The 12,228-nt window shown below is 30.6% G+C and overlaps 2 protein-coding genes across 2 annotated transcripts; one reads left to right on the forward strand and one right to left on the reverse strand.

The window, feature by feature from the left end:
* Positions 1 to 203: 203 nt before the first annotated feature.
* LOC116844961 (activating signal cointegrator 1 complex subunit 2-like) lies at positions 204 to 7,469 on the forward strand. The gene is made up of 6 exons (XM_032817157.1): positions 204 to 357; positions 475 to 549; positions 722 to 882; positions 961 to 1,345; positions 1,671 to 1,885; positions 2,112 to 7,469. The coding sequence occupies exons 1-6, from the start codon at positions 343 to 345 to the stop codon at positions 2,143 to 2,145; spliced, it is 885 nt and encodes a 294-aa protein (XP_032673048.1). The 5' UTR covers positions 204 to 342; the 3' UTR covers positions 2,146 to 7,469.
* LOC116844962 lies at positions 6,972 to 9,526 on the reverse strand. The gene is made up of 2 exons (XM_032817158.1): positions 7,462 to 9,526; positions 6,972 to 7,101 (listed from the first exon to the last, which is right to left on the reverse strand). Exons 1-2 carry the CDS (start codon positions 7,884 to 7,886, stop codon positions 7,098 to 7,100), a joined length of 429 nt encoding a protein of 142 aa, XP_032673049.1. The 5' UTR covers positions 7,887 to 9,526; the 3' UTR covers positions 6,972 to 7,097.
* Between the last annotated feature and the right edge of the window lie 2,702 nt (positions 9,527 to 12,228).

The raw sequence follows: 12,228 nt of genomic DNA on the forward strand, positions 1-12,228 counted from the left end.
AAAAATGTACAAGACGAACGCACCTACGTCATTAAAGTTGAATTCCCACGGGTGACCCAATTGACCACGATACGATTGGACACAGATTGTAATGATTGGTTCGACCTAGTAATTCACTAGATAATTCTTTTCATCGGTTGGTTGTGTCCAATCGTACCGTGGTCAATCGGGACGCTCCCAAACTATTTTCAGTACTAGCAGTATTTCGGAACGCAGCCCGAGCCAGGTCTGCAACACGGAGAGAGAGAGAGAGAAACGTTTCAACATATTTCCTTTGTCAAATTGATAATTGGCAGCGAACACATATTTTTGTTTGGCGGAGACAATGCATTGTATTAAATCATGAAATTCTACAAGGTAATTGACTTTTGAAATTGTAGTGTAGCATTAAAAGTGAGCTGATTTGTAATTATGAAACCTCTTTAAATATGTAACTTTTATAGGAAGACTTACATCTTTTTTTTATATTAACAGAATCCTTCATGCACCCCACTGGAAATGCTGAAATTAAACATTAAAAGTGATGGAGTGGTTGATGTAAAAACATTGGTACATTAAATTTTTTAATTATGTAAAAATTAATTTATGTATATATTTCCCACAATTATAATTTTAATATAACTATAATTTAATTATTTTCTATAATTGATTTAAAAAATAGGTATTTTAGATATATCATTTGTTTAATATGCATATATGCACGTTAAATATTAAATTATAGAATGCAAAGTGGACAGAAAAGCGTTATTTTTTACATTATGAAGCACCAGAGATATATAAAGAAGATGGTTCAGAAATTGTGGGTTATAAGGAATATTGGATAGAACTTGTTAACTATATTATTGAAGATTTAATCTGGCTACTGAATCTTCCATTTTATCGGTATTGTACTTGTGTGATTTCTGTAACATTAATATATCATACAATTATAATATAGTTTTCTTTATTTTCTTTTTATAGATTCTGGTCTAATATTATATATAATACTTCAATTATAGATACATTAGTATCTTTTTTACAAGAAGCCCCACCCTTTTATGCATTAGAAACTTTTCCTGCTATACCAGAAATGCTTGAAGCATTAGAAAAGCTTCGTTACAATGTACTTATGGTCTTTGTTCGTCTTGTCACAAACGAAGAAAGTTTAACAGAACATATGCAATACTCTTACATGGGAAATTTATTATATAACAATTACATCTTTACAGTACCTATTATATTTGATTTATGTCAACTATATGGTAGAGAAAATAACAAACTTATAGAAAAAATTTTACATAACATATTTAATATGCAGCCATTGTACAATGATGATCTAGAGAAGTCTGTGCCATGCCTTATAAAGGTAATGCATTATATTTAATAAAAATAAGAAGTTTATTAGCTTCTAGTTTTGATAGTAGTTCGATGACCACATAGTTTTGATAGTAGTTTTGATACTATTAATAATATAAGGAATTTTACTAATATTAATCATAAAATAACAATATTAAATTTTATTGGTTGTATTATTAATTATTTAATTTAAAATAATAAAAAATTTAATAAAAAAATTATTTGAAAATATATGACACTAATAATTATTGTATGACCAAAAGTTAAATATGAAATTGTAGTTTTGTAATTGTAGATTAGTAATATTTAATTAGTCAGAATTCTTACTAATACAGGCTCTCAAAAATGTGGAACAAAAATTTGAAGATTGCCCAACTGATGCAATAGAAGCAGTGGCACTCTCAGGGAAAGGATGTGCTGCTAAAATGACATTGCATAAATTGGAGGGATTAATATTGTATATTTTGGATTTGTCATCAACTCTCACCATATTTTTGAAACGTTATCCTCCAATAATTGACGTATTTCATAGGGAAGATTTTATGAACAAGTGAGTAAATTTTCTTCAGTTACTAATGAGTGATAAAACTTGAATTTTACAAATTTTTCAGATATTCATTTTTATTTTACACTTTAGAAAATTGAAATAAACTAAGTAAAACTAAATAAGAAGTTAATAAAACTAAGATAAAGTAAATTCTAATAATTATGAGATATTCCTAATATGAGTTTTATTATTTATATACTTATACAAGATTCGGTCATAATTGTTACAGAACTGTGAAAGAAATGACCTGCCCTTTCATATAAAAGTATATTGATAATATAGTAAATGAAATATTTTCCTATAAGGTTTTGCCTTCAGGAAAATTTTTGTTTTCTTTTCTTTTCATAAATAAATTTTGAATATTCACTGAATACACGTATAATTTACGTGTGTTGGATGAGTCTATATTGTCAAAATAACAATATTTAAATTAGGTCAATAAAATTCAAACGTTAGATACTATTAAGCGATAAATATGAAAAAAATTGAAGAATAACTTCTAATTTGTAGAATATTAATGCTTGAAATACAATGTGTGTAATACTATAAAGTCTCGATTCACAATAAATGATGTCTTTAGCTTTGTGTTCTAAACCCGAAACTGTTGCTAATTTGTGACAAAAGACGTTTCCCACATTACTAGACATTACAGTTCCTAAGTTTTAAGTTATTATAATTTCTGGTAGCATGGAATGGCCGCCTTTTGCTAAAAATTGCGTTATTGTTTCGGACTTAGAGCAAAAAGCTAAAAGTTTACCTCATGCAATATGTTAAGGCCTTAAAGTTTCTGGCTAGTCGCTGTGACTGTCCTTGTTTAATGACGTCAGAAGCGAGAAAACTCATGTCAAGATTTCGTCCGTTATACTTTTAATTAAAAAGATATATCCACAAAGTGACATTAGTGATCGATTTAGTACACTTGAAAAATTCCGAACATTTTTTTTGCTCGAACAATCAATAAATAATCGCAAAATTAACTTGATATGGAACTTTCCGTTTTAATCTCTTTTCTCAAAATTATGTCAATCTTAATTTTGCGACTATTTATTGATTGTTCGAGCAAAAGGAAAGTATTCGGACAATTTTACAAGTGTGCTAAATCGTCCATCAATGCCATTTTGTGGATATATCTTTTCAATTAAAAATATAACGGACGAAATCTTGACATGCGTTTTCTCGCTTCTAAAGTCATTAAACAAGGACAGTCACAACGACTAGCCAGGAGCCTTATGCTCATAACAGATGTAACAAACTTGTAGCTTGCTCTAAATTCAAAACTGATGTAATTTTTAACTAAAAACATTTTCTGTTATGCCGAAATCATAATTTCTAAAGTAAGCTGACCAGATTACAGTTGTTAAATTAGCGCACAAAATGTTTTTTGCCAGAAAATATAGGCCTTAAAGCAAAAAGCTAAAACCTTATTATATTTGTTGTGGATCAGATTTAATGTTCTTCCATATTTCATATTTTTCTTGATTTTTTTAAATATTTAGCACAATATTTAGCGTTTGATTGTGTATCTCACAGCTTTATAAATGATAATAGAATTATTGTCTATACATTTATTTATTTCCCTATAAATTACTATTTCTATTCATACTTATGTTTATAAATACAATGATATTAAGACAATTAATTTCTATCATTTCTACAATCTTATTTATCCGAACTATTCATCTTTATTAAACTATCATAATGTCAAAATACATTAATAGAGAATACTCTGATATAATTCTTTTTTTATATTTGGTAAATCTCCAAAGATAAATCTTTAGTTTGTGATTACAGGCAACAATTTCTTTATCAAATCATTCCGACATCATTTACAAATACAAATATGAATAAAAATAGTGATTTATGAAACAATAAATGTAAGTTGATTCAAACAGAGCGAGTATAGAAACATATTCAGTAAATATTAAACGTTTATTTTCTTAAAAACAAAGTTTTTTATGAAATTTTCCTTTTTAAATTCCTTACTTATTTTTGCACAAGAAATCACTTCTTTTATGTGATTGGACTCTATATGTTCATTTGCCCAGACTTTCCTCCGCATTTTTTGTGGAAACGTGAAATAGATTGAGGTGAACATAAAAGTTCTATACCGATTTGCGATATTCGCAGTAATAGTTGAGGAATTAATCGTAAAAGATTAAGGAAAAACGCATGCTGAATTGTAGAGAAAGAAGCGCTCGAGCCGCAGCGCGGCTCAGTAATATAGCGCGTGGTGATTGGAAGAACAATGCGCCACTGCCTGTGTTTATATCGCTACGCTCCTACGTCTTACTTCAGCGCGGTACGGCAAGACTTTACAGCGCAGCGATATAAGCATAGGTAATAGTGCGTTTTTCTTTCAACCGCCGCAGTGTGATGACAGGTCCGGAAACCAGACATCGATATCTAAAATAAAATTTGTAAAATGTTTTGATACATGTTTAGCGAATTCTCATGTTAAAACTAAATGAAAACAATATGACTTTTACAATATATAAAATAACATTTAAACTTGACGTTAAAATTATCGTCATGTTGAAAAATTATGTCGTTATGCATAATACATATATTTAACAATAGAATTTATTTAGTAGATATCTAAAGTTTTAAGCTACCCAAAAGTTCACGGTCCAAAACAAACCAGAAATTGCAATACGCTAATAGATAGCGTATCTAGTTTTCTGAAATCTCCTATTATACTCTAGGTGCCTCTATCATGACAAAAATAGGATTGAAAGTTATAAGAACACGGTAAAACATTAACTTATTAAAGCCTATAGCTAGACAATTAAGATTAACAAAAATTCAATAATTGGAAATAGAACCGGAGCATGTAAAAATAAATTTTTCTCAATAAATTATCATGTATAGTAAAATATTTTTTGTTGCATAAATGGAGAACAATGTAACAAATAGTTACATATATACATAAATGTTTCTTTGGTATTTTTCGATAAGATCGATTGGCGCAATCAGTTATGTTCTATAGCCAATATTTAGTAATTTGTTTCTAACAATTTATTGTAAAATTTATTTTTGCAACGTACTTTTTATGTTCGTAATGGTTTTCTTATATTTGAATCCATTTTATTTATTGCTTTTGCTAATCTTATTGTTCTAACCATGGATTGGAGCAAGTTGTAATCAGCCATAACATTTATTTTTTTTGCATAAACGAAGAACGATATGACAAAAAGTCATATGTTTCTTTTGTATTTTTTTCCGTAGGATCGATTGACGTAATCAGTTTTATTCTACAGTTAATACTTATTAATTTGTTTATAACAATTTATTGCAAAATTGATTTTTGCAATTTGTTTATAACAATTTATTGCAAAATTGATTTTTGCAATGTGTTTTTATGTCCAAGGTACTTTTTCATGCTTCGATTCTATTTCCAATTATTTTTGTTAATCAAAAAACACGGACGTGTTTTGAGCGCCGAGTTTTAAGCGCAAAAGCAGGGCCCGCAAAGGACCTGCAAGTGTTTACGTCCCTGATCTGAACGGCCATGTTATCTTACGTGAACCAACTAGTTGAGCGGAGGCAAGATTATGTATTCCGCTATAACTACAAAACCGATGCATTTCTGAGTAGTCTCGATTCTTCGGGGTTATATTACTTAATAAAACTCTACTTTTGCTCTTTGTGTCTTCTAAAATCTAGATTTCTAGTTTAAAATCGGAAATAGCCAGATTATATTACATGATCACGAATTGTCAGAAAATTGTGCACCTGAACCTTGTTCCGTGGAGTGGCGCTACAAGAGGAATTGTGTATCTGAATCTTATTCCGTGGGATGGCGTAACAAAAGAGATAAACTATCGGTTGATAGATCGATATACAGGATATACAGGGATATCACACTATCCGTGCTACTTCTTTTATTCGGCAACCGAGTGTCATACGGAGATGAACAAAAAATTGTTATAAGAAACCTTATTCATAGAATCAATTGGTGCTACTATGATTTTCTGGAAAATGGAAATGATCGAAAAAAACCGAAGAAAACTTCAAAATTTTAAATAGGAACATGTATAGAATGTGATATCACTCAATAGATCTCTTCAAAATAAACAACTTTTATTAGAAACATTTTTTTGTTATTTCAACTATTAACTGAAGAAAATTAAAAAAATAAAAATTTCAAATACGTTAACACGTTTCACATTTTCACGTTATATATTTGATCTGAAAAACAAGGGCTAATAAAAGGATTGAAACACGTGTTAACATATTTGAAATATTTGTTTCTTTTATTTTTCTTGGTTGAAATAACAAAAAATGTTTCTAACGAAAGTTGTTTATTTTGAAGAGACCTATTGAGTGATATCACATTCGATATATGTTCCTATTTAAAATTTTGAAGTTTTCTTCGGTTTCGGTCACTTCCAATTTTTTCCGGAAAATCGTAGTAGCACCAATTGATTTTATGGATAAGATTTCCTATAAAAATTTTTTGTTCATCTTTGTACGACACTCGGTTGCCGAATAAAGGAGGTGGCACGAATGATCTGATACACCCTATATAATGCCAATGAGAAGTAGTGATTCGAGCCCGCACACGCAAGAACTTTTCTCCCTCCACTTACGCGCACAGACTGTTTTGTCTATTCATGTGATGACGATCGTCACATGGATAGGCAGAACGCTCTATATGCATAAGTGAAGGGGGAAAAATGCTTTTGTGCGCGGTCTTGAAATCGCAACGTTGATGAGAAAATAGGAATTCGAGAGTTATATGTTGACATAAAGCACGACAGAGAAAAATATAATACGTAAGTCGTGAATGAAAGGCTATTATTGTATGGACGCGATTATGTATACGTTTCTCTTTGATTAGTTTATATCTATTGTCATGTTCAATATAGCCCTTGTACAAAAATGAGCGATATTCTAAAAAACTTACCTTTTAAAAAAAGGTAAAAACAGCGCCGAGTTTTTGCGCTCCTTACAAAAAACTAATGTAAAATAATCAGTATAAAAAATTATATTAAGGGGGGACGCTTACCTAGAAGACTAAGAAATATAGGTCTTTTTAAGAATTTTTTTTAAACAACTAATAGGTTGTTGTAAATAAGAAATAGCCCATTGCAAAATATATATTTTCAAGTCTTTACAGTATTTTTTTTATTAAGAAATAATGAAAAATAAGTGTGATATAAGCTATGCTGCGAACGTTCTTTTTTTGCGGTGACCACTCTAGCTCCAAGCAGGATTATCTGAAATGAAAAACACGAAAATTTTTACATTATATATTAGATTATCTAAAACCTAACGAGGCAGATTTTTGAAAAATTGATTTTGAACAAAATGGCGGAGATGTAAACTTGAAATATTGTTTCCTGGCTAAAAAATCGCTTGTTTTTCGTGTATAAAAAAATAAGTAAACAAAAAAAAAGAAAAACCTTCCGTTGGATTTTAGATTTTTATCTTTTAAATAAGTCTACAAAGATAGAGGGAAATCGGTCGACTGGTCTTTTAGTTATGTTACTGATATTGAAAATGTGATTTCGAGAAAAACGCATTTAAAGTTGTATGTCATATTTACATTTAAATAACAAATTAATTTTTTAACTTACATGGAATCATCAATTCCTGACCCATATAGTGATCCCTCTGCATCAGTTGCTGCTTCCAAATTTTCGATCTGCATCTGCCTACGATGCTGTCTTGCCTCGCGCGTGCTTTGTTGTGCGCGGATGTTACTTTCCATTATCCGCTCTTCGTCCTTTTTCGCAGCATACAAATGAGCGTTTGGCCCACAACTAACTCCCATACCTTGAAGGATCTTTAATAATGAAGAAGTGCCTTCATTAAAGATGCAAGTCACAATGTAGGCTGCTAATTCTACGACGAGTGATCCGCTGTGATAAATTTTTGGACTTATTTTCCAAATGAGTTGATTGAAACTCTCATTATTATTTTGATTAAATCCACCGACACATCTTTCCAATAAAGTATCACTGCTGAGACTCTCATAGATAGGTTTTATCGCAGCTAACATATCTGCAGGAAAAGCGTTGTAGTCGTGCTTGAAAGAAGCAAGCTCGCCGTTCGCAGAAGCACGCTACCAGCTACACCATGACTCCACTCCAGATGGGCATTTATTATGTGTAAGATTTTCATCGGTCGAACTATAGTGATCATACGTTGCCCAAATTGCTTTTCTCATTTCTTCAACAGAATCACAGTGTCGACGAATAGCCAGTCCGTAATAAACTTATCGATCATTTTCGCTGTAAGTTTTCCTTTGCCGCCAAGTCCCTTTATCTTTCTTTTGCATTGTCGTAATCGAGTTCCCATTCTTTTTTGTATATGGCCGATGCATTCTTTTTTAATAATATCGGTGTCATCGTCGTAAGGTGCTGCATTTACAATACCCGTATAAGTTTTCGAATCTCCATCACCAAAGTAATTAATATATTTCACGTTGTAGTTTTATACGGAACGTTTAAACATTTCCGTGATTGCGTCAACTTCCATTCTTCCCGCCGATCCTTCATGATTTACTGAACATTCAGATTCATGTGACTTCTGCCAATTATCGACTTCACAAGTACCTTCCTTATTACTCCAGAATTTACATAGTTTGCAATAAGAGCTTTTAACAAGAACATCGAGAACCTTCCCGCTGTATCCAATAACTGATGAAACACCGTAGAGAGAGATAAAACCTCGTTTTTTCCATGTTCCGTCTCCGGAAATTATTAATTCTGATGTTTCTTCGATGTCTTTAGCTTTGCATGTCTCTTGTCTTTCTTCTTCTACAGCAATTTTCAGAATTATTTTGCAAACACTTTCGGCAAAGAAATGAATTTATTTTACGATCGTATGTGCTGTAAGAAAAAAACTGGCATATCCATTAGGCCGCAGAATTTTTGACAACCTTCAAGCCCAAGGCCGAGAACTTTCATTGTAAATATAAATCTTATGTTAATTTCGTATGTTGTTCCGATGTAAGGACAGGAAGGAATTAATTTAGATTCGCACGTATTGCATTCTATCACTAATCGGAATCCGAAACCTCGCGTGCTCGCTGTTACAAACTTCACATCTCCATTACACTCTTTGCATTTTACATAATTCGAAATTGCAGTAAATACTGTTACAAAATTTAGAATCCTGTATTCAATATTATTATCTTGCGGCACCACAATATCCTTCTTTATTTTCAATTTCTTTGCAGATGTACTATAAGTATCTTCGTCAGTCTCCAATTCATTTTTACTTTTAGGCTGCTTTCGCTTCTTATTTCTGGATAATCTAATGTTGTTAGTTACTCTCAAGTATCTTGAACCTTTCGTACGTCCCATGACGGTTAATATAACTGCGACACTGAGCAAAACTCCTCTGGTGTACAACGAAAACAACTTCTAACCTCTAAATTTTAGGTATGTTAGCCTCGTGGATATTGTTATATTTTACTAATGCACGCAGAGATGGAGCCTCCATATAACCTTTTACCTTCACAGAGTACAAGAGATCTCACAAAAAAAGGAATTATACATCCCTGCCTTGTCTACTTGCTCAGGGCGCTTCAGCGCTCCGACCGCAGGTAGTTTAGACGCCTATAACTTTGTAAATCTTGCTCGAAATGACTTGCAATTTTCAGGAAATATTTTTAAGATGTTGTACTCTAAGAAAATGTTAAAACCTAAAAATCGAAATTTTTGAAGTTTCTAAGTAGACGTCCCCCCTTAAATAATTCGCACAACAATCTGTAGTTTTTTACTATAAAATTAATGATATCAGGAAATTTGCGCTTTTTTATTACTTGGCGCAACTTTTCTGATATCATTAATTTTGTAGTAGAAAACTACAGCTTGTTGTGCGAAATTTAATATAATTTTTTATACGGATTTTTATTTTGCATTAGTTCTGAATAACCTGGCTATAAGTTTCAATGAGTTAATGTTTTATCGCGTTCTTATAACTTTCAATCTTATTTTTGTCATGTTGGTGGCGCCTATGCGTGGGTATAAATATAAATTAAATATATTATTAATATATTAGTAATATAATTATATATAATTAGTAATATATGAGTAATATATTATTAAATAAAGAATAAAATAAATAGAGAAATATAATAATGTTGAAAAAAATTATAATAACTTACACAAAAAACACTTGGCGTGCCTTTTTTTTAATATCATATCGATAATTAATATAATATTTTGATAGTTATTAAAATAAGAGAACCATTTGCCTATAAAAAAGGCACGCCAAGTGCTTTTTGTGTAAGTTATTATAATTTTTTTCAACATTATTTTATTTCTCTGATTATTTTATATTTTATTTAATAATATATTATTAATATATTACAAATTATAATATATTATTAAATATATATAACTATATTACTAATATATTAATAATATACTTAATTTATAAATACATAGCTAAAACCACATACGTTTATAAAAGTAAAAACTGAAATGATTAATCATTCGCACTTGGCGTAAACTTCTTGATATTATTATTTTTATGGAGAGTATAAAATTGTCTTGTATTTTTCAATAGAGTATTTGCGAGAGTACAATTGATCTGAATAAGGTTGTTTTAATAATATTTTTTTAATATCTTTTAACTGAGCTTTGTTGTAATTTATTTATAACGATTTTTTTGTAATGATAAATAATGCTAAGTCGCAAACACTTGGCTTATTTTTTAACTTTTTTTTTGAAAAAGTAACTTTGTTTTTATATCACATTTTTTTTACAATAATATTAAACACTTAAAACGAGTTTCTTTGTTAATAACTTTATACATTGAACTTAGATATTGTAAATATTTAGGTGTACATAAAAAGCAGGTTCTTTAATTCTCCATATATGTACTAGGTGGTTACCATCTATAAAATTTAGCGCACTGTACTCTTTAAGTACCGTAATAAATGGAATTAGTGTCGCAATTGTAGTTTGGGATCTTAACTATGCTTTGATTTTATTCTGCTAGCAAAATAAGCGTTAGTTAGCGTCTGGCAGCCGTCTGAAGTGAAAATGGAACTTTGATATTCAAAATAAATATATTTTTTCCAAAGATGACTTACGAGACAATTTTTTCCTTAAAAATAAACATTTCAACAATAAAATGCTAAATTTTTACTTAAAAATAATAAAAATTACAAGTTAAAAATTACAAATTTTTTTGCAAAAACATCTTTTTTTTAAAATCGCGAAATATAATAATTTTTTTTAATATGAAATTTGTTAAAAATTTTAATACCAAAAATATGTAAATACTTTCTATAAACATTAAAGTTAATCCATGAATTTTTTCAGAATTTGAGCATAAATATTTTAAAAGATACAGTTGTTTGAAAATTGTCATGGGTGGCAACCACCCAGTGTGTATGCGAAGGTTGAAAAAATAAGTGTGTATACGAAGAGTTAAATTTTATTTCAGAATAATTCATTTTTATAAAAAATGTGTCTCTGTCTCTCACTCTTTCCCTCTCTCTCTTATTATTTATTCCTTATATATTTATTTATTTATTATTGTATTTTCTTTATTTATATTATCATATTTAATTTTATTATATTTTATTATTTATTTCTTATTATTTATTTATTATTTATATTCCGACATCTACAATATATTTAATAAATTACGAGTCGGTAAGCCGGTAATCGTAATATACAGGATGTCTCACACTCTCCTCCGGGCATTTTGTGGGCTCGAGTCACAGTGCGGCCCAGTAATATAGCGCGCGGATGTCGCGCGCGATGATTGGAAGACAATGCACCACTGTCTATATGTATACCGCTGCGCTCCTACGTCTTGCCGCACCGCGCCGAGATAAGAATAGGCAGTGGTGCATTATCTTCCAATCACCGCCCGCGACATTCGCGCGCTTTATTACTGGGCCGCGCTGTGACTCGAGCGGTCCGTTCTCTATCATTCAGCGTGCGTTTTTCCTTAATCTTTTTTAATTAATATCTCGACTATTATTGCGAATATTGCAAAACGGTATTGGACTTTTATGTTCACATCAACCCATTCTACGTCCCCACAAAATGCCTGGAGGAGAGTGTGAGACACCCTGTATATCTCCTTTTTTCTTTTTCACTTTTTTATTCTCACCGTATTTATTTTTTTTACTGTTTTTCTTCTAATAGTTTAATATTTACTGCATTTAGTTCTCTTTCTCTGTTTCTTATCTTCCCCCTCTCCCCCTTCATCTTCCTCTTCCTTCCCCCCTCTCTCTCTCTCACATACAGGGTGTCCGAAACCTTTCTTGACACAAATCGTAGGAAAGTAGAACGGATTAAACAGAACAGAAAAATCAAATACTATTTTGCGAAATTCACAATAGTTTTCGAGTAATTAATTATTTTGTCTGA

This window comes from Odontomachus brunneus, unplaced genomic scaffold (genome assembly GCF_010583005.1).
Source record: "Odontomachus brunneus isolate Ranch 3 - 2012 unplaced genomic scaffold, Obru_v1 Obru_scaffold_048, whole genome shotgun sequence".
Lineage (NCBI taxonomy): Eukaryota > Metazoa > Arthropoda > Insecta > Hymenoptera > Formicidae > Odontomachus > Odontomachus brunneus.

Coding starts and splice junctions, on each gene's coding strand:
- LOC116844961 (XM_032817157.1), top strand. Junction 883..960: donor CTGAATCTTCCATTTTATCG/GTATTGTACTTG, acceptor TTCTTTTTATAG/ATTCTGGTCTAATATTATAT. Junction 1,346..1,670: donor CTGTGCCATGCCTTATAAAG/GTAATGCATTAT, acceptor TTACTAATACAG/GCTCTCAAAAATGTGGAACA.
- LOC116844962 (XM_032817158.1), bottom strand. CDS start 7,886: ATGTTAGCTGCGATAAAACCTATCTATGAGAGTCTCAGCAGTGATACT.